Source organism: Colossoma macropomum, unplaced genomic scaffold, assembly GCF_904425465.1.
Source record: "Colossoma macropomum unplaced genomic scaffold, Colossoma_macropomum, whole genome shotgun sequence".
In the NCBI taxonomy this organism is placed as follows: domain Eukaryota; kingdom Metazoa; phylum Chordata; class Actinopteri; order Characiformes; family Serrasalmidae; genus Colossoma; species Colossoma macropomum.
Window position 1 is genome coordinate 15,698,687 of NW_023494787.1, and position 23,650 is coordinate 15,722,336.

Sequence of the window (23,650 nt, forward strand, 5' to 3'; positions counted from 1 at the left end):
TGTTTAAATCGGTTTAGATCAGTGTATATATTATATATACTTTATATATAATTTATCTATATATTATATGTAGAAACATAGACTTCTCCAATCTGTCCCCAGTACATCACCATGATCCAGTAACTCATGTTACAAATTAATTTCAGTGAAATGACTGTCAAGAGTGACCTAAAAAGGCCCAGTGTCCTCTGGGATGTAATAGCTAAAGTCATGCTCTTCTCATTGTCATCCTTTGTGGACCACTGAAGCTTCACTGCAGCCTTTCTGACCTGTCATAACATGATGGCAACAGATTTGATGTTTACTGCCGAGACTGTTTTCACTGAACTGGACTGTCCATGTCTTTCCTTCCCTGCAACTCGTCTACAGCCAGACATGCAAATTCACTGATTTGGTCATTCAACTTGACAGTTTTCAATTTCTTTCTAAAAGCAGCGTTTCCGTACAGAGCAAGAGCCTCCGACTGCGTTCTGAATTATTACTGACAGGTCCTATAAATGGTACAGCATGCTTTTAAATGGATACATTTACATTTTAAAGAAATCTCATGTTGAAATGTCTTTAAAAATGACTGCTCTTGATTTATTTTATGAAATTCAGTATGAATTGGCTGTTTTCAGATATCAGCCTAAGGAAACATCGCTGATGAACTATCTCTCTCTGATGTGTTCCTCCTCTCTCTCTCTCTCTCTCTCTGCCTTTCTCTCTGTCTTTCTATCTGTACATTTAAATCTGCAGGAGAAATCTGTAAACTATTGACTATACAGAGTATTCAGTGAATGGCTCAGGCAGTAAAGCTGCTGCCAAACAGCCACAGTATTAATTGAATGGGTTTATAGCTGGGATGTTTTTTAGAATCAGCACAAATGCTTCACTTATTTTCTTCTTAAGATACGAATGGGTGCTGCGAGGCAGTGGTGTGTGTGAGTGTGTGTGTGTGTGTGTGTCTTTGAATTGTGTGTGTGTGAGTGTGTGTGTGTGTGTGTCTTTGAATGGTGTGTGTGTGGGTGTGTGTGCGTCTCCATATTGGGACGCAGTATAGGTACTTACACACACACATACACACACACACACACACATATATATCTGTTGTCGGAACAAAACCTTACGTGTCTGAAATTATAACTTTACAGGAGAAGGAAAAAACCTTGTTTACTTTGAATGTACGTCAATGGAACCAATGGACCCAACCAAGGAGTCCATCCAGATTATTTTGAGCCAGTTCTTTTGGTCCATTTTTCATGACATTTACACACAATGTAAAGGACAAAAGGCATTTTCAAATTATGTCAAAAACTGAAAAATGCCAAAAATACAATATACAAAAATACACATAATATACAATAAAATACAAATGGACTAACAGAAATGGTCCAAAATTGCTTAGAATAAAATCTTGTTTAAATTAACTTATATTGTAAATGAAATACGTTTTTTTGCTTCTCCTGTAAGCTGTAGCTACTATTTTGGAGATAAGGTTTGTTCCAACAGCGATGGTGTATACAATTCGGGGCATATATACTTAAAAGTATATAACACTTATTAGTATTGTATATATTTTAATGAGACATTGTATGAATGAGCACATATGCATTGTATAAACACAGTGATCAGATATTCTGACCTACTCATTTGAATGACAGCTTTCTAGAGGACATGCAGCGCTGTAAAAAGTATTAGGTGTTTAACTTAAGGATAGTTTTTAAGCAACTTAATAAAACCTAAAAAGATTTTAAGGTGTAACTAAAGGAAAGTAACTTAGCTGCCTTAATAATTGAGTTCATTGAACATATAATAGTCAGTTTAAGGAAAAATAATCTTTGCCTTATATTGTGCTAACATATTATTTGAGATATAATCAAACCTACTTTTTAAGGCAGCCAGGCTACTTATTTGTTAAACATTGATTAAGTTAAACATTAAGCCCTTTGTACAGTTTTTAGGGCCAGTTCTATCAGCTATCAAATGGGGGGGCTATTATATGCTACAGCACTGCACCATTAATGCACCACTGATGGTATCACTTGTATTTGCACCTCTATCAGGTGCCACTGCTCAGATTGCATTGCCATTGCAAGATAAGAATGAGATTTGTAGTTATTCCCTTTAATAAACTCATTTATTTATTGATGCATAGAATGTGGTGTATAGTATAGAATCTATTTAATGTGCAAGATACAAAACAAACACTCAGCATATTATATAACAGTTATATAACAATATTAATATTAATGAGTTATGCTACACTTTTGCATTCAATCAAATACAGTTAGAATGTACAGGATTTGTTACTTCCACATTAAATAAAGCTGCAATTCATGTTGATATATTTTTTAGTTTATAAGCCAAAAAACAATGTAGTTTATTATTTTGAGTGTCAAAATGAATTTTATTGAAAAGCAATTGATCTGAGATTAATTGTAATGTCTGAGTGTTATATTTTGCTGCTTATTAATTCTATTAATTTCACACTGTGATTAATTATTGGTCCAGCTGTAGCAGCATCGCTGCTCCTGAATGCCAAACCTGATGTGTCTTACTGTATTAAACACAGTGGAGGAGACTGCAGCCTGTGTGAGAAGAAAAAGGGGAAGCGGTGTCTGTGCAGCTGCCTCCGCTACTCCAGGGCTCGCTTTGATGTGCTATTAGTCTGTGAAAGTGCATTAGACCAATGGGACAGTGTGTGTCTCACCAAGTAATACTTAGTAATCAGAGCGCTGGATAACCCAGAAGGGGGGTTTTGAAATTAGTTTTATAATCTCCACTTGACACAAATATATCCACTCCCTTTTAAGTAACACCCTGAGAGCGTGTTAGGAGATGGAGCAGCAGCATCACCACAGCAGCACGGTAAAACAGCGATAAGGGAGATTTTATACTCTAACATCATTGCAATAACAAGCTGCCAATTTGAAAGACATGATATGGTATCACTTAATGTCTGATTGAACAGAACAGTCCACAACCCAACTTAACTGAGCCGTCGAATTTGGAGTAATTTCATGCCTGCTGTATATTTAGGAAGTGTCATTGTAGTGAAACTGTCTGCAGCAACTGTTGAAGTCAAATCCTTGAATTAAATATCAAAGAGCACTTCAGTTAAGTTGATGTAACAAGATTTTATTGTGTCAATTTCAGTCATTTCTGTTGGTCCGTCCCTCATAAAACTGTGATAGTGTTAAGAGAAGCTGGTCTTTTTGAATGATATACAAAATAAAAACTTGTAAAAATGGAGATAATATGTGAAAACTACCAAGCATGTGCAGCAGTATTTAGAGCTACAATGCAGAAATTACTCAGAATTGTCTGGTATTTTTCACGTTAGGTACTATATACTTAAATATTGTCACTGTTGGGATGAAATCACTCCATTTTGTCTTTATTTTCAGAATTTGAAAATTCCAGTTGCTTTTTACATTGTGTTAAATTTTGTGATGAATGGACCAGTAAAAATTGTCCAACTTATCTTGTTCTGCTAACTTCCTATTTAAAGTTATGAACATTTTCCCTTCTCCTATAAAATGACTATTTTTTGAGATTAAAAGTGCAAAAAATGCACCAAGTATTGCTTGAAAGTGTTTCTTAAATACCTATGAAATTCAGAATAATTAGTGCATGGTTGCACCGAATACTGCTGTACACACCTAGTAGTTTACACATACACTACCATTCAAAAGTTTGGTTTTCAATAATCTTAAACCAATTTGGCTGCAGACAGGTGTATAAAATGATACACTCATCCTGTGCAACTTCACAGGTTTCAGAAAATTAGTTGAACATTAGGAAGCAAAAAAAATAAAGAATGATGAACCGCGCAGTAGAAAATTCTAAATTCACTAAGATAGTGACTTCATAACTTCAAGTTATAATTAAATTAATATCTAGAATTCATCATTTTTCAGAAGTGGAGGTCAAATCTCAAGGCAGATGACAAAAAAAATGTATTACTGTACATCATATACAGGCATATGCAAAAGCTTGAATATCCCCAGTTAAATGACATGTGTTGTTTATTTTCTAAGTAAGAAAATAAGTGAACAAAATCCTCTACATAAAACTGAAATATGGTATTTTCCTGAACTTTTGTGCACAATTTCTATTTATTGACTGAGATTAAAACATTACCGAGAAAAAAAACATTAAATATGTGCCATAACTTTTGCACAAGCCAAATCTTACCCAATACTTTAAATTAAGCAAATAAACAGTAATTGTGTATTAAAGTGTGCAGACGTTTGCTCTCTGTAGAGAATGTGTTCACTTATTTTTGCTCAGAAAATAAAAAAGGGCATTCACACTTTTACATATGACTATGTGACTTCATTGTTCAAAGAATTCCTAAAATATTCAATAAAATGTCTAAAAATACATTTGGGTGAATAGTTTGTAATATGTAAATCTACATTATGTAGGTTATTGTATATAAAATAGCAAAAGTTGGTAATGTGGCAAGTGATTCCAAACTTCTGAACAGCATCCACTAGTAATTACTACTTATTTACTTATTTATACATCCATACATATTGCATATTGCACTGCCACCTTGTGTGTACATCTGTGCATATAAAACCTATTGACATATGTTAGCGTTTACAGTGTATAGTCACTCGGTTCATTCACTGGATATGACAGGCACTACTACACTGTCACCTGCATAATATTCATGCAATTTTCCTTATGTATTTTCATACTGCAAATTATATTTCATTTCTGCTTTCAGAACATTTTTACTTTTTGTTTTGTATTACATATCACACCCACCGAACGTAAAATGAAGTGCCACCAAAAAGTAGCAGAGAAACCAGAAATCCCTATTGTTCCTAGTGGAGTGGATAAAGAATAGGGGTTACCTGTTAAGTTCTTTTAAAGTGGTGTCATCTGTAAGCGTATATCTGCATGGAGAATAGTATTTCCTATCAGGAGAATGGAGACTGGGAGGTGACCCTCCCTGCACAATTGTGAGAGATGATAGCAGCGCGTGGCGAAACCATTTAAGGTTAAATCTAGCATACAAAATCCACTTTCATTTGTAATGCGGCTGCTTTCCTGCACCGCCATAAATGCAAGTCATTCTGAATGAATCTTTTCTGCTTCTTTCCCTACCTCATTCTGCTATCTCTCTCTCTCTCTCTCCTCTCTCTCTCTCTCCTCTCTGAGTCTTTGTTTCTCTCTCTACCTTGTGAGCTCACACACACACACACACACACACACACACACACACGCACACGCACACACATCCAGTCTCTCTGTGTGAATCTGACTCAGAGGAACATAAGCAGCTCTGAAGGTTCTCAGCCAGCCAGCTGAGAGTCAAGCACCCAGATGCATCATGGGAATCCTACGCACCACCTTGTCAAGAATCCGTGAAGCAGCAGCAGTGAATTATAGGCTTTCACACACCTCTTCTTACATTAAGGAGGCGTTGAGGTGTGGCAGGATTATTCTGCACTGCTGTTGAATATTCAGCAGAAACACTTTGGTTCAGTCAAGTTGACTTAAATCACTGTATTCTTATTGCAAATAGATGTTAATATATTTGGAAACTGAAAATATGTTGTGACTGTCATATTAAAAAAGTTTACACATCCTCTACTGGGAGCAAGCGCAAATATGGCGTTTTCAGCAAATTTAAGTCTTTCTTTTTTTTCTTTGCTGAGTTTAACATATTGGAAAAAATAAAACATGAAATATAAAACTGCTGTATGTTTTGCAAGAGATACATTTCATGTTTTATTTCTTTCCCCAAAATGTTCAATTCTGTAATTAAACAGTGTAAAGTGTGTTCTCTGTAGAGGATGTAGTAATTTCTCTTCACTTCGAAAATCAACAAAACGTGCAATTTGACCAGAGGTGCACAAACCTTTGCATGCAATACTAGCTGCCCTTTATATAGTGTGAACATTTAAGTAGGAATGGACAAATAGAAATGATTCAAATTACTTTGGACACGTTGACTTCAGGAGAGTTTTTCCTCATTTATTATTTTGCACATTTTAGCGTAAGAGTGAAGACAACGATGCTATGAAATTCTATTCTATTTCTAATTCATTTTTTAGATTCTGTCAGAAATTAGTTCCCCTTTTTCTTGATACAGCTTCACTCAGTAATCTCAAGCAGCGTCATGGTGAGCAACCCAGCGAAAATTCTCCTACTTTGCATTTCTTTCTAATTTAAGTTTTTCATCACAAATATTATTAGCGCACAACAACTTCAGTAATTTTTCTTTTTTTTATTTACTTGAATTTCTGAATATCTTAGTATTTGGTATTTGGTCTACCTTAAAAAATCCCAGGTTTATTACATACTAAGCCTTATTATTCAGTAACTACAGGTACTTCAGTGCAAATTGGCTGAGCTATTTTTAGGATATAGAAGTGTGTAAGAAACTTTAGACCCACTGATGGGCCCCGGCCATTTAACGGGTTAATTGCAGCATGCACAAAATCACCTCAGCTGATATATGTATATATATATATATATATATATATATATATATATATATATATATATAATATATTTATATATATATGAGTGAACTTCCTCGAGGAGAAGTTTTGGAAATACAAACATCAACATGCATAAAATTAATACTTATATATTCATGAAAGTCAGTGTTTGCATTTAACCATCAAACCTCTCCTTGAGGAAGCCCAGTGTAAGAGCATCTGATAAATGCCTTAAATGTAAGAGTATTATTAGTAGTTACCATCTAATACCCAGTATAGCTTATCACTAATTCATTTTACTTTATAATACATTAAGCTTCAGTTGCATTGATTCTAATGACATAGGGTGTTTTGACAAGCAGGAACACTCAATGTGCAAATAAACAGTTTTAAACAATTCACATAAGTGTCTTTTACTCACTACTGTATATATACAAATTACACATTTACATTTAAGCATGAGTTTCATAGATAACAATTCCTTTAAGACTATCAAAACATTCAGAATTTAGACTGATAGTGTATATAGAAAGATAAGATTCTTTTTTTTCCCTTTTCCAAAGTTATCATTTCGGAGATGATAGTAATGATATGTATAGATATGTATGATTAGGCCTCCATGAGTCTTATTGTTTCAGACATTACTTTTTCCTAATCCATGTTTGGCTTTGTTTTTTCTTATTTCTTTGTCTAAAACACATCAGAGAATGGAATTATCTACAATTGCTATGATGAAATGATGGACAGAGCAGGCATAAGAGAGGCAACAAAATATTTCTAGTCCAAAAAACAAGTTTAAACACTTCTTACAGGATGAGAGTTTTGTATCCGGACAATAAGCAAAACAATCTGTTGATTAATTCTTTCATACGTCTTTGCTTTCCAAATTAAAGCATGATTTCAGTGTGTAACTACACAGAGCTTCAATATCTTGCATTTACACACAGGCTTTCAAGCTTATAACCTTCCTTTTTCATGCATTTGAGGTTCATTCTGTCGCTGGCACTGACTGCAAGTATTCCTTTGGTTGAAATGAAAAGGGAAACAAGATTATAATTACGTTACTGTAATAAAAGAACTCACTGTTGTGGAGCTCTGTTCAGCACAAAAGCTGCTCAACTGATTCAATACACGGCACCATTCCACCAGTCAGAGATGCGCAAAACAACACACGGATGAGCAACATGGTTGTATGACCCTCCTTAACCTCCCTCAGGCTGCTTTCTCAGGCTTTGACCCCTACTGGGCCATCAGATACAGGACTCTTCTGTATAGCAGCCTGGAGCAGCTTCAGCAGCCCCGTATGTCACTCTGTTGGTACTGCAGCTGGCATCGCTTTCCAAGACGAGCTTATTTTAGGGTAAAGCAGTCAGAAGATGAACTTAGAGGTTGAATGTTTATGAACAGCACATGCCATTACAGCTGATACCACAACAATGGTACTGTATTGTCATGAGGTGCCTTCCTAGACTGAAGTCACAGATGGTTGTTCCATTTATACAGTACTTTGCAGAAGTCAGAGATCACTTGTTTAATTTCATTTGTTTAATTTCCAATCAAAATAACCATTGAGATAAAAAGGGAAAAAGTGGAAAGAGAAAGCAACACACAAGTTTCAACAACTAAATATAAGTTGTTCAGTATTTAGTATATCCGCCCATAAACCTGATTGCAGCTTCCATTCTTTGATTGCTTTGATTTGTTCAAATAAATCTGCAGAGACGTGTCACACCTCCAAAGTTCAGTCTTAGAAGTTGGTTGCTTTTTCTGCTTCTCACAATCCAAGTAATCCCAAACATATTCATCAGTGTGGAGATCTGGCCTTTGGGGTGGTCAGTCTATTGTCCCGAAAACACTCAGCTTCTTTGTTTGATTGGCAAATGTAACTCTTTTTGTCTGTTTCCTTTTCGCAATAAGGGCTTCTTAACTGCTACAAATCCTTTCAGACTCATTGAGTTGTCTTCTCACAGTGGAAGGATGGACAGAAACGCCTGTGGGTCTCTCAAAGATGAAAGCTTTAAGTGTTGTTTATCTGTGGTGGACAGTTTTGGTGGTCTACCAAGTCTTGAATGGTTGTTAGGAGCCCCATTTTCACTGTATCTCTTAATAACTTTTTAAACTTCAGTTTGGAAAAGTGGATCATCTTATATCCAAACACAGGACTGCTGTTGTCCAGATACTATTTTGGTGGCGGATCATTCTCAGCACTGCAGAGACCCTGACATGGTAGTGTGTGTGGTGCTGATATGAGTGTATCAGGCACGGCTGGGTTGAGAGTGGTCCACCACCCAAAAATATCCATCCCAGAGCAGCTCTGTGATCAGAAACTGAACACTGATGAAAGGTTAGAGGATAGATAACTCAAATTGTGTGACAACATATTGCAAAGTGAACCTACATGTTCTAATAAAATGGTCTATAATCATTCACATAAAAAGGATGTGTGTGCTTAAATCAAGGCTGCCTTATTAGCTGACCTTTAACAAGAACAACTCGTGTTCTATCTTAATATATGCCGTAATAATGTTTTCAGCACATGCTGTGACTTCCTGTGGACATATTGGGCAGGACAAGCTGGAAGTAGAGCTGGTCGCTGGTAGGCCTTGGGAATTTGGATGGATTTAGTACGCCCACTTTGAACAGCACAAATATGGGCCGGTTTATCTCTGCAGTAAACCTCACTGGGGTATGTCTGGCTCAGCTGGACTCAACAGCCTTTCAGCAGGAAATTGCATTAGTTTACTGGCTTCAGGGTCCGTCTCGGGCCTCGCTTATACTGGGCTTCTTTATGAATATGGTGCTGGGTTTAGCTCTTATTGCGGCGAAGCAGCCCGTATATCCGATAGGCTGCGATATATTAAATCTCTCAGGCCTTCAGCTGGCTGAGCCTGCAGAGCAAAAGGTGGCCAGGTATGCCAGAGCTAGGCTTCATTGTGCTGAACATGGACCTCACTCAGTAGTGTGCTTAAAGCAGTGCAGACGTGCCACATGGCTTGAATGGAAAGCAATTTAGCAAAGTGTAATTGGAGGGAAGTGATAAGGTTGACTGTCTCAGGTTTCACTGCTTAAATTTCATTAGGTTTAGGGTTTTTTTTTTCTGGAAGAGGCTCTCCTAGTTTGACTCCTGTGCAATTGCTGTAGCATTTATCACGAGTGCTTTTGTAGATTATGCAATTATTTTTGGAGTGTACTTTTTTCTTATGAATTCCTATTAACGTGTTTTCCTCTTGTTCCATTTTCTTTTAAAGGGTAAAAGAAATGTTCTCTGCACTCCAGAGCATGGTTTGCACTTGTTACACACTCTCCTGCTCCTTATCAGCCTCACGCACACACATTCACACGCATACACAAACCTAAATGGCTTGCAGCTGAAATACAAAGGGAATCATGCTGGGCTTGAAAATGCAGCCTGATATTTGCTCTTCATTTCAGGTTTAATCCTGCAGTACAGGGGAAAAAAAGAAAATTATGCGAATCGTGCTCAAACATTGATGATTGCATTGTTTTGGCAGTGTTTACATGAACAAATAAGGCATTGGGCCACTATCAGTGTAGCTGCATATCAGCTGCAGATTTGATTGCCCTGTCACGCGAAAAAACAAAAGCAAAATGAAACTGGAATGCGTTTAGCGCAGAGCCGAAACCCTCCCGGCAGGTGAGAGTCACTGTCAGACACTGTAAACTGTAAGTGGCCTTGTCGATGGCCTGCTCAAATGGACACCAGCATATTGATCACTGGCATTCAGTTAAATGCCCCTCGAGGGGGTTATCATGATAGTAGTCTCTATCTAGTCTCTGGATTCTCTCTCTCTCCCTCCCTCTACCATATCTTCTCCCCTCTCCAGTGCCAGTGTCACATTATGTACACAAATCAATGCAGGACTGTAACAAACCACAGGTCGTCTATAAAAACGCAGTCGCAGACGCCAATGCTGAGCATGCCGCCAGTGCCGCTACACCACTCCTTTTCTCCCTGCCTGAGTTATGTGTGTCCTCAACCACTAAATCATATTGATTAAAGCTTGTCATGGATTTGAAATGAGGTCCTGTGGGGTCACTCGCAGCAGAAATGGCAGTTTATTGGATTACAGGCTTAATTTGATTTGGAACGAGGATCGTGCATTATAATGCATGCCTCCCCGGAGAGCGCTGCTCTTCACCTGACTCCTGAACCTTCTCCAGCGCTTCGGAAAAAACACACAGTGCACATATTCTGCTAGACAAGACTGACATTATCTGCAAGGTGGATGCTTCTGCTTTAGTGAGTTAGGCAGTACTTTCATGCAGGTTTTGCAGTTTCTTCGTCTATGTGTTTGTGTTGCATGACATGCTTTTTTCAGTATTATGACATTGTAAAGAATTTAGTTCTCTACAATTCTATACTCTTGATTCTTTACTGAAATAGACTCACACCATGTAGATGCTGCCTATAGCTGAATCAAATTGTGCTAATTTGACTCAGATGGGCAGAAACACTCATTAATATATCTCCAACAGACAGTCGTATGCAAAGGTTTGAGCACCGCTGTCAATTTACATGCTTTGTTGATTTAAAGTTGGTTAAGTGAAAATACATCCTCTACAGGATGTCCACCTCTGGACTAATATAGTCTGCAAATTTCAGTGCACATTTTCTATTTTCGTTTTAGTTGAACATATTGGAAAATATTAATATACAATATGAAATGTCATATGAAATATGAAAGACCACATTTCTTTTTCAAAAATGTTAAATTTAGCAAATAAACAGCAATTGTACATTAAACTAATACAATGACTAATACGTGCGTTGTGAGGAATATTTCATTTCATTTTCAAACTTGTTATAAACTTTTCAAAACTGTTATAAACCACTTTTAAGATTTTTCTTTTTTCAATACCACCTTCATTAGAGAAATAGGAATGTGTTTTCCATTATAAGTTAGTAGGCTTTTATTTTTTTCATAAACTCAAAAATATCTAAAATTGTTACAAATGAATATATACTGCAGTTTGGAAATACATTCTTTAGATCATCAGTGTCAGAACAAAGCCTCATACACCAGAATGGGAACTTTTTACAATCAGGACAAAACATTCTTAACTTATAAAAGTAAAAAAAAAAACTTTTATAAAATGGCAAAAAAAATTTTCAACTGATTTTGGATCACTTCTATCAAATGCATGTCCATGCATTGTGAAATTTTTACACAAAGTGGTGTTTACAAATTATGTAAATGACAAACAACAAAAAAAGAGGTTTTGTCCCATTCATCTCAGTGTCTAACAGAGTGTTTTACAGTGTTTACTTATTTTCAGATCTTACCACAAAGAGATTGAACTCAAACATCAGAAATGTTAGTTAAGTTGAAGTCTCAGCCTCAGAGGCTCCGCCCACAGAGGTATAGATCATGTGATATCTATTGCACGCTAAGTTGGCCACAGTTATTAGGATTCAGTCAGTTGCATTCTTATTGGCTGTCCATGCTTCTGTTTGTACACACTAAACACTAGCTGTATTCAGAAACATATGTGAAATTCATGTCGCCACATCTTTAAAAGCTATTCAACAGCATTTAGAAGTTAGTAAGTGAGATGTCCTTGTGTGTTTGCTGGTGCATACCACTTTGTTCCACATGGGCGTGTTTTTGTTGTAGCCCCATTTTTAAAAATGGCTTGCACCAACATGTCATGCAAAACAACAGTCTGTGGCTGGTTATTTTCTGTCAGTAAGACCACTTTCTGTCAAAGTAGGCACCACATTCTTCACTTTGTTAAGCGACAAAATATACCAGACTGTCAGATGATAGGTTGCAGGCTGGCTTATTAGACTACTAAAGCTGTTGATATTATACCTGCATCAGTTGTCAAAGCTAAAATTCTGGTAATGTCACAACTCTAGTATGTGTGACTAAATATCTGATCGCAGTACTAGAATCACTGCAATATTCTTGCAGGTTCCTATTCAGACTGCCTACACATATATTGTGAATACTCTTTTAATAATTTCTTGTGCTTGTTAACATTGCACTGCTGAGAACACTTTTAATGAGTTATAATTCATGAATATGCTAAAGAAATAGTGGCATATTACATTTCTATACTTTTTTCTACAAGTCATCTGCTTTCTTAATCAACTCATTTATGTCTTTATATACTATGGTGGTGTCAGTTGTCACTACAATTATCAGTTCACATTATAAGCTCAGTAATTAAAATGTGTGAGTTAAAAGGTATGAATAGCAGAGACCTACTGGAGAACACCATGTCATCAGTCAAGCCAGGCAAGCCAGTTTTCACTTGGGCGCCTTTAGATGTCTCACATATAGCCACTGTAGACATGTAACGATACATGAGGGGATCCAGGTCTGGAGGAATAAAAAAAGAGAAAGAATTCATTTGGAGAAGAGCAGCGCAGCTTCAGTTTATTATTCCATCCCAAAATCTCATTAAGTGTGACATTGAAGATTAGTTCAGAGGGAAGGGAGTGGAGAGAGAGGCACCCACAAATAGCTGAGAGGAGCCTCGCACTGGCTTTGTTTGCCATCATTAATTCAAGCCTGGAGTGGCTCAGAGGAAGGCCCAGAGTCACTGATCAGAAGAGGCCCGGATATGACAGCTGAACAGGTGCCCTCTCTCTCTCTTTCTCTCTTTTCCTCTCTCTCTCTCTCTCTCTTTCCCTCTCGCTGCGTACGCACTCCTCTTGTTTGCCTCCTCGCCTCTTAATTGGGGTGATTGGGCGGTGGGGCCATCTGCGATGCTGACAAAGGAAAGCCTGCTTTGATTTATGGGGCCTCAGGACACATTAGTCTCGAGATTTCCCCAGTAAATATCTCTGCTGAGAGCCTGACTTCGCCCTGGAAAAATCGCCATTTCACTGCATTACTGACTACTACTGCTGCATTCGGATGATTTTAAATCTACTGATATTTCACAGAGCGTTTGCATCTTAAGTGGGGTTTTGTGGAAGGACATAGAGGCTGGTACATCTCTTTGTTTCCGTTATGATGACAAATTGTAAAACAGTTGTGTTGCTAGAGTGTGGCTTGAGTATTTAATTATGGAAAGGGGGGAAAAAAATTAAACATAGTGTCAAAAAAGATGTCAAAGAGCTCTGAAGACTGGCACCTGTCGGTATGTGCCCTGCATACTGATGTACTCTATGTGGCTCATAATCATGGTGTGGACATCAGAATTAGAAATGATAGATATCATTGGTCAAGCGCACTCAAGTGTTCTTATGTGTGAAGAATTTGTTTTGGTGAAATAGAAATGGATATACACAATACAAATATTATCAAAAACACTACAATACAATATAGCCACATATATATATATATCATTGCTGTCAGAACAAAACATCTTTGTCATTTTTCAGTGTTTTATATAATTTGAAAATACCTGTTGCCCTTTGCATTGTGTGTAAATTTCATGATGAATGAACCAAAATTACTTGTAAAGACATCTGGTAACACTGACTTACAGTAAAAGTAAAGTATATGTTTTCCTTATCCTGTAAAGTTACCATTTTGGAGATACAAGGTTTTGTCCCGAAAGCAGTGATATATATGAATATGTCCAGGAGTTTGTTCTCTGTAGACAATGAGTGCTTATTTTCACTTGAAATATTATTAATAAAACAAGGAATTTGACTAGTTTCACTCAAGCTTTTGTATACAACTGTATATTCACATTTATGCAATATCATTAACTGATCATATGATCATGTGACATGCAAACATTTGGGTACAAATCCAATCTACAAATCCAAGCATTAAGCCTTAATTTTTAGTAAGCCCATGGAAAACAGTACACACTGGCTGAGTTATTCTTAATTATCAATGGAAGCTTAGACCTGGTTCTGGGCTTTAAGGGTTAAAGTAAAATGGGAATATATGTGTCATATGTGCAGGTATTCTATTTTGGAATGGAATGATACTGGTGAGCATTACATCATACTAAAATATTATAAGAAATGTGCTATAAAAAGTATGCCTAATGTATGAGTCAAGTCCTGTAAATATACACTGGAGAGTCCAAGTTTCTCATTTCTACCCTGCTTTGTGTCCTTTCCCTGTAATGAGGATAAATATAAATAACAAAGCTCTGCAAACTGCTTTCTGAATTAATGCAAAACATAAAGATTTCGCATCACATTCATAGCCACTAATGCGATTTTAAAGAAAGAACTGGTCCTTATTTAATTCACACTATTTGCAGAGTGATGAAGGCTGTGCTATAAAATGTTGAAAAGCTGTTGAAAAGTATCCGCTCTATAGTGTTTGGTCTTAAATTAGCTTCATTACTGGTGTAGCTAGTTGTTTGGTCACAGAGGAGCCCATGGTCATTTTGGCATGCACACACAACACAATCTCAGACAGACACATGCAAACACACCCACATCCACACATAAGCGCACACTCTTTGGACAAAAGAGCCTGCTTTAATGGTGCATCTAACAGCCTTCTTACAAGGCCATTAGGCAGTTCTAGTGCATGGACACAGTGTGATATTACAGTGCTGCTTAGCAGCTGTCCAGCTCCTCTGCTGGGCCTCATGCATCCCTGCCCCAGCGGCTTATCCCAAAGCTCAGCGCCTCGTCATGGCGCTAATGGGCTGCTGCTCCATGCTTCTGTGCCCCCCCAACCAACACACACTAGAGGGAGGCAGACGGAAAAGCCTGCACAATGCTTTGTTAGCAGTAGTGGATTTAGCTGGAATCCATCTTCATTTTTGCCTCTCCTTTTCATTTCTCGCAGGCTGGGCACAGCATGGGGAGTCTGGTTTAGGAATCAGCCTATTGGGAACAGGCGCGTGTGCTGAGGAGATGCACTGTTTTCTGAATTTTTTTGAATGTTTAGATGATGTGGAACATTTTGGTGTGCTTCTGTCATAGAGTTTATGGCCTTTTATTTTAGGTTTATATTTACATTACTGCATTTGGCAGATGATTTTATCCAGGAAGACTCCAGAAGGCCAGTGTAACATTAGGAGTCTTGTCCAAGGAATCTCATTGGTGTAGTGTGATGTGCTCATTCAGATGGGAATTGAAACCCCAGTGGAGGGCAGCGGTGTTACCCTCTATGATATACCAGAGGATTAACTGTAAACAGTACAGTTGTTCTCTTCATACTCCGCCCATAAATGTGTTCTTTTATAGCAACTGTTTTGAGGTTGGACAAGCTTTATGGAACATTGGCAAAAGTCCCATTGAACCTAATTGGAAATTTTTGGAAAGTTTTTCTCAAAAAAAAAAAAAAATTAAGTAATGTAGTTATGTTATAACTGAGGTTTGGGGGGAGGAACATGGCTGAAACCCCTCCTTCTTTCAATTGAATGCCCTATAAATTCACATCCTCACCTACCGTTCCTGTGACGAAGAGTTCGCTATCCCCACCGCCACCCCATCTCCTCCCTGTTCCTCAGTCCTGCATCAGTCCTAATACAGCTATGAGGGGGGTCTGGCCTTCTAGCTACAGGCAGAAGCTGCCCAGAAGTCCAGCCCAAGTTCTCAGAGTTCTCCCCCCTTCCTCAATCAGTCTTCCCCCATACTACCACCACTTATTGAAGGCATGGTCTGAACTTACAAAAGCAAATGATTTATTTTGTATGCTTGTGAAAGCACTTAAAGCTCTACTCTACTTCTAAAATGGGTAACAAATGCCTGTGCAAGTTACGTACAAGGGCAGGAATAGATAATCTATGTAGAGAACAATATGATCCTTTTACAATTTATATGCGTCATGCATAATTCATATTTTTTTCTCTAAAAGAGATATGAGTAATGCAAGTAACAGAATTCTTATTACGTCCGTAACTGTAACGTGATTACTAGAATTTAAACTGTAATATGTTACACTACCTTGTTACAGAAAAAAGTAATTACATTACTGTAATGTTTTACTTTGTTCCATGCAACACTGGCTATCGTTAGCAAGGTAGCAAACTTCCAAATTTTCCAAATTGCAAAAAAATAACAACATAGTACAGTTTAGTAACATAGTCTTTATAAATATAGTTTATTCTGGAAACTCTAAACAAACATTGTAGCATCCCTATGTGAACAATTGAGACATTTTGACATGCTGTCATTCCTCCTTAGCTTGAAAGGGATTTTTGCTCATACATAGCTTGTAAAGCTTGTCCAACCCAGCAACAGTTGCTATAAAAGAATATATACGAAAGGCAGAGCAGGGAGAGTTCAATGGAAATAAAGTTTTTGAAGATTTTCCTTTCCATCAAAGCATGTTTTATTTCTTTATTGTTATTTGTACACTCATTTTGATAAAGCTCTGCTGTGTAAAAAGTGAACAAATCTGAACACACTTATGTCACAAACCCTGAAAGTTCTCTCTGTGCACAACATAAAACCCACTCTACTCATTCACTTCTCATTTTATGAAAGCTGCAAGCACAATGCCCATTATTGCCCGGCCTTCAGTTAGCCTTCAATCTCCTGGCTGTTTCATGTACTGACTCTGTTGAAGACACAATAATAAGCTCTTGGAAAGAACTGCCACATTGTGCAAGGTTACTACAGCGAGGGCTCTTCATAGGATCCTGCCACAACTGTGTTTGATTGCTTTCTTAGAATGTATCCTATTGTTCGGCTGAATTTGATTAAGTCTTTTATGGATTTAGTCTGTTGTTTGGTTATTTTATATAAGACCTCCAGACTTCCACAGTAGTTTTCTCATCAAATGAACGGTTTCGTCTCAATTGGTGTTTTGAATAGGTCGTTCGGAATATGATTACATTATACAGCTCACAGTTAATTTAAAGAACAGAGCATTTGAGGAGCCCAAATTTCTGCGAGGGAACATTATGCTTTCAAAGACAAATAAATCTGGTGACAAAATGTCAATAACTAACACGTGACAGAGCTTAAATGCCAGCTAGTGCTCTAATTGACTTATTGATGCATATTAATACCTTGATTAGTGCAAATTAACACTTAGATGGAAACACAAATGTGTGGCAATAGCATAATTGCTTTTTCCGAATTAGCTTGTGTAATTATTCCATTTAATCCACTAACTTTAATTACTACTGGAATCTGGCTCTGCTTCAGTGAAAAACAAGTATCTTCTAATGCTTGCTTTTGGAACGGTCTGTTGGACGAGTCAAAAGGCCTGTCCAGTGACACTCAACATACAGTCTGAACTATGCTTTAGCAATCTAAACTGTGTTTTAGCAATGGCAATATTGTGAAATCTGATCAATGCTGCATCAGCTGCCACAGTTACATGGCAAATCAGTGCTAAAGAGTCTCTTCAGAGAGTAATTTGGTTCATTAATCTATGTTTGCCGACTGTTCGTTTCATGTTTTTGTTTATGCCATTCTAGTTGACTTGGTTTTAATTAAAGGAAATGAACATTCAGTGCTCTTGTGTATACATGTGAATGTCATGCTGGCAGTCACAGCTCAGAACAGCACTCTAGCACGTCTTAAGCCAGTCTGCTCATATTTTCCTTTTTATCTTGCCAGATGTGTAATATTTACAGTATTTTGATGAGGCTCCTGCTCTTGAAACTTATTTGACATATCAATATGTCAGGCTACGTGAACGCAACTGCTCCTCTATTTATTTTGTGAACTGATGGACTCCCTGGTGGTGTCAAGACCACTGATGCATACAGCTACAATCGAAAACAAGTTTTACAGAGCATACAAGGGAGACAGAACACTCTTCTGTGTGAATTTTAATGGAGTAGAGATTTAATGCTCTGTAACATCTGACCGTTATGAATCAGAGTTGTTGGCGTCATTCTATTAATCTTTATTGTCCATCTGCAGACTGTTTATGTGGGAGAAAATCTGTGGAGCTTGTGGTAGGGATTTTCTGTGCTTAGGCCACAGATTTTAACCCTTAGAAGTTAAGAGTTGTTATTTTTGTTTTAGTATTCAATACTATTCAAATACAGCCATGTAATTACATATGCACAGAATTATATTTAGGTTCAGTTCGCATTCTGTATCGCCAGGTTTGAGTCTGTACTTTTTAATGAGTTTTGGTGTCAAACAATTGCAAATGCATGGCAAAAATGGAAAAGATGGTTTTTAGTTTAACAAAACAACACTGTGTGAATATTTTACCAAATTCAAGTCATAGTAAAATATCTCTTCTTCTACATATGAACACAAATGTGGTGTTGAATGAAATGTAGAGTCTACACTTTTGATAGAATGTCTCTGTTTGTCTCAGTGAGCTGTACAACTTTTCAAAAGTTTGGAATCAAATATTCACAGTTTGTTATTTTAGATAAATAACCTATATTGTGTGGATTTAAACATTACTAGCTAAAGGTATTTTTAGATTTTTTATTCAATATTTCAAGAATTACTTACAAGAAGTGAATCAAATTATGAGCAATTTTCTGTAATTATTTATAAAAAAAGGAGTATTTTTGTCAAGTTATTTAGGGATTTTAAAGTAGGGGTTTGATCCCCACTTTTCAAATATGGTGAATTCTGGGTTATAATTAAATTCTCAATTCCTTAGAGCTTCAGCCATTTTAGAGTCTTGTACGGCTCCATTTATCATTTTGGACACATCTAAAGTTTCTTATTTATATTTAAGTTTTTGTTTACTTTCTTAATTACTAATGTTCTACTAATTATTTGAAAGCTGTGAAGTTGCATATGACATATTAGAAGCGTTAGAATAACTTTTGAACAATTATACTACACTTTTAATTGGTAATCTATGTAGGATAAATAATATATATTCAAACATATTTACATGAATTACACCATGTTTTCTTTTCTCCAGTGACAAGCGTATCTTCTAAGGGTCAAATTAACCTCACGTCAGCCTTTGAGCAGTGAAAGAAAGCAGAGCTGTTAAGTCGCATAAGGCATATCCACATGCTGCTCTTGCTGACCCGGCCCAGTCCAGTGCCTGAGGGAGCCCAGCTGTTTGCATCTGTCTGCCTGTCAGTGGTGGAGGTGCAGGGCTTGGCCGTGGCTTTCCCCTGCCCATGTTTACCAGATGCACTGTCCCCTCAGGTGAACGCTACAGCTGGCTGAGTGGAAGCTCCAGCAGACAGACTGGCTCCCAGCCCAGCATGGGCTGGACAATGGATAGACCGAGGCTTGCATTCACATAACTGTTGTGCACACAAGCTTTATGGTCCAAAATGATGTTTTTTCAAACCATGGGTATGTTTAAGAGACATTTTGGATTTTTGTGGAATCGTATTCTCCTATATTAGGGTTCTTCTGATGGACATTGCCCCTAGATAATAAATGTGATAGAGGTTAAAGTAATGTTGAACAGGACTGTGGAGAATTACTTTTCTACTGTCTTGACATTTATAATAAAGCCAGCTCAGGTGTCCACATGCCACCCTGCGTTTGTAAAGGTCTATTCATCAATACGTATGCGCTCACCCTTCACCAAGCTGCAATGAACTGTACGCAAAACTGCTCTTTCAAAGTTGCTCACTCTGTGAATGTGTATTTTCCCTCCAGTTATTAGCCATTAATAATTGACTCAAGTCTTTAATCATGCTTTCCAAGCATGTACTCACTGGCCATAAAACACACATCATTACACTGTTTCAACACAGGGCAAGGGCTGACTGGCCCATTATCCCAGGTGAGATGAAGAGTAATTGATCTTCATTAAGGTTTCTTTTTTTTTAATAGTCCTTTCTTCTGAAAAATATTCAACTCATTTCCCAGAGCTCTTAATCAATATGAGCTGTGGGCAATGAGTTTAATGAAGTATGTCTTCATAAAGGGTAGGTTAGAGGAACCATTCGGATGATCTGTATTCCAGTGGTAAGATTGATCGGTAAAGATACAATGCATTGCTCAAACAGTTGAGCTGAATTCTTGAACGAGGCTTTTATCCAAATATCCCTAGGTTTTTAGATTTTCTGAGAGCAAATATCATTTCGATTTGCAATTCAAAGCAATCTTAAGGTCAGCTATTGATTGCTTCTATTTTTTTCTCTGTGAATTTCTCAGGTGAGCTGCCCTCGCACCACCCGCTTTCAATGTTTAAAACTAGCCCGCATCGCCCTTATGCTGACACGCGCTGTGAGGCAATTCCATCCGAAGGGTCAGCCTGATTGGTAGCGAAACCTTATTTTCTAACTATCGATCCTGGGGGCAGCCTACGAGATGCAAAAAACACTGCAAGACGGATCTGCTGTCACGTCTTACAGTAGAAATCAGGCAATCAATGTCACAGCACTCCGCCGTGCTCTGTATGAACCTAATTCCACTCATTGGCACTAAATGGAGAGAACCCGGGGGTTCATCAATCATCAATTCAAGGAGCACTCGCTGGTTAATAGTCTGCTCTTTACTCACTGAATGGCTGCCACCATTATCAGGCCAGGCTGTTGGAGATCCCTTTACCACCACCATCCCGTCCGTAGTGGCGGATGAGGAGAGGTGTGGGGTAAAGGCGTAGAACAATACTGTTGGAACTTTGATCGCTGTGTTCTTTTTCTCATTCGCCACGCTCTGCTCCATTTCCCAGATGGCTCCTGTCAGCTAATGCTCTTCCAAATTGAAGCTTGCAGCTAGGATCGATTATCTCTTTTTCCCTCTAAATCCATTTGATCTGTCTTTTTTTTTCTTTTCTTGGGATGCTACATGCTCGAGTAAGGAGGTGGAGGTCAATATCTGTGGAGCTGAAGATTAATATCTGCTAAAATTTCTCATGGCACGTAGCATGAAATTAAACGCTCACTTGTTTAACACTGTTTGTCAGGTCAAGGCAGCTCAATAAGCAGTATCTTCTCTGTTGTTCTCCTAGGTTTCAAGCGTTCATGGTTCCATCCCGGGGAAATCAGATTTACTCAAGTCAGGAAGTCCCAAATCAACGTTAAAGCACATATGGACAGAAAGCAGTAAGGACTTGTCCATCAGTCGGCTGCTGTCACAGACTCTACACGGCAAGGAGAACGCCACAGCCCTGGACCTGCGCTATGACACGCCGGAGCCCTATTCGGAGCAGGACCTTTGGGACTGGCTGAGGAATACCACTGACCTGCAGGACTCCCGGCCCAGGGCCAAGCGGCGGCCCATGGTCAAGACGGGCAAGTTCAAGAAAATGTTCGGTTGGGGAGACTTCCACTCCAACATCAAGACGGTTAAGCTCAACCTCCTCATCACCGGCAAGATCGTCGACCACGGCAACGGCACCTTCAGCGTCTACTTTCGGCACAATTCCACAGGCCAGGGGAACGTTTCCGTCAGCCTGGTCCCGCCCACCAAGATCGTGGAGTTCGATTTGACGGCCCAGCAGTCCGTCATCGACGCCAAGGACTCCAAGTCCTTCAACTGTCGCATCGAATACGAGAAAGTGGAGAAGGGCTCAAAGAACACGCTCTGCAACTTCGACCCGTCCAAGACATGCTTCCAGGAGCAGACACAGAGCCATGTCTCTTGGCTCTGCTCAAAGCCCTTCAAAGTCATCTGCATCTACATCTCCTTCTACAGCACCGACTACAAGCTGGTGCAGAAAGTCTGCCCGGACTATAATTACCACAGCGACACCCCCTACTTCCCCTCTGGCTGAAGCCTGCCGCTTATGCCCCCGTGTGAAGGACAACAGAGGCAGAGATGGGGCTCTCTTCCCAAGCACAACAGATATGTGTTACTTGTACTGTCCCAAACATGCCTACCTAAAGTGACCCAAGATCTGCTGAAATGTTTCAAATTCAATTTTTGTGCAAATATCTTACAAAAAATCATCATTCGGAGGGCGAGGTTATATGCTGCTGTGTTTTTAAGTTTAAGGTGTCAAGTCTGGTTATTATTTTAGATTAGTTTATTTGTACTTGTTACTGTTTTAGGTGGTTTTATTAATGAAATGTTGCATAGATTACTGTGTCTGATCACAGTTGTAGGGGCTAGCAGATCCTGGCAACTGCCAGCTATGTTTCTATTTCTTCTTCATTATTATTATTATTATTATTATTATTATTATTATTTACAAACTTGTGAAATGTTTTCATTTCTGTGTACTTTTGTTTCTAAATATCCTCGTACAAGTGTTTATTTCTTAAATACACATTCATTGAAATGATTTGATTAGACATTTTTTTTTGTTGTTTTTCTTAACCCCATTGACAGTATGCGACGACAGTACGTTTTCTGCCAACAGTTCACCACAGCAGTGGTGCAGTAGGGATGGACGTTGTAGTCTGAGAGGAATCGGTTGTACAATATCCAAAAGAAATTTCCCTTATCCATCCCTAAGGTCCTTGAGAACCCCCAAGCTTTGCTGAATTCTCCCCTCTGGAGCCAGACGCCTGCCTGAGACCTAAGGACAACCCAAAAATGTGTTGGCACATTTGTGGATGAGGAAGTGGCTTCTATGAGAGATGAACACGCCTTGACTAGGGGCATGTTTTCTACCTTTCAAAGAAAAAAAAAAGAAAAGAAATTTCAGAACCACAGTTGTTCCTCAGCTGTCCCAGCTATGTTCTAGTACTGTAATAATCCTGGATGGTTCAGCCCACACTGTCTCCTGTAGTGTTAATAAGATCCAGCAGTGGTTGGAGGGCTCGCTCATTGCCATTATACTACACAGTAATGTATCGAATTCTATATCTTAGAGCTTAATTTGTATGAATGGTTTGTATTTGTACATAGTCGATCCCGATGGAGCTGCTTCTGTATATGCCCTCATCCACTGTCTGTTGATCCTTCTCCCTGCGCTTTTCCCCATCTCTCTACCCTCCCAATCCCCACCCCACCCCCCCATCCCATATATGCTTGTTCTTGGTTTCTCTGACAAAGAAAATGATGTTGCTGATGTAGATGTGAATTCCATGAAACCTATGCTCTTGTACAGAGGCTGTAAAAGTTGTCAAAAAATATATATATATTATAAGTACTTACCATCTGTATGATCACAATTACTTTCAGGGCAAAAACTGGGGGTGGAGATGTATATATGAATAAAATACTGAAAGTTTTATCAGTCGATTTTCTTGAGTCGTTTTGAGCTGCCTGAAATGAACCTGACGCTATATAATGTTATAAAGAGACTTATAGATGTCCATTCTTGTGTGTTGTATTAACAAATAGCTTTATATGGAAAAATAGTTCCATTCTTTTTCTAGAACAACCCTCCCTCTTCCTGAAAGAGCAGCTGAACAGTGTTTGTCAAAATCCACAGAGGGTTTTCTCTTTTTTTTTTTCAGATGGTGCGTATTTTAGTGCCAGCAAAAGGGGGGGGAGGAGGATTGAGAGCAGC

The 23,650-nt window shown here is 38.3% G+C and overlaps 1 protein-coding gene across 1 annotated transcript in view; it reads left to right on the forward strand.

Moving 5' to 3' along the window:
- The window catches only part of nxph1 (neurexophilin 1), a 42,406-nt gene extending 19,035 nt beyond the window's left edge, over window positions 1-23,371 (forward strand). Inside the window, exon 2 of the mRNA XM_036566243.1 lies at window positions 21,200-23,371. Within this exon, the coding sequence (XP_036422136.1) occupies window positions 21,200-21,964 (765 nt within the window). The 3' untranslated portion in view covers window positions 21,965-23,371. The remainder of the gene's footprint in view (window positions 1-21,199) is intronic.
- Window positions 23,372-23,650: the final 279 nt, after the last annotated feature.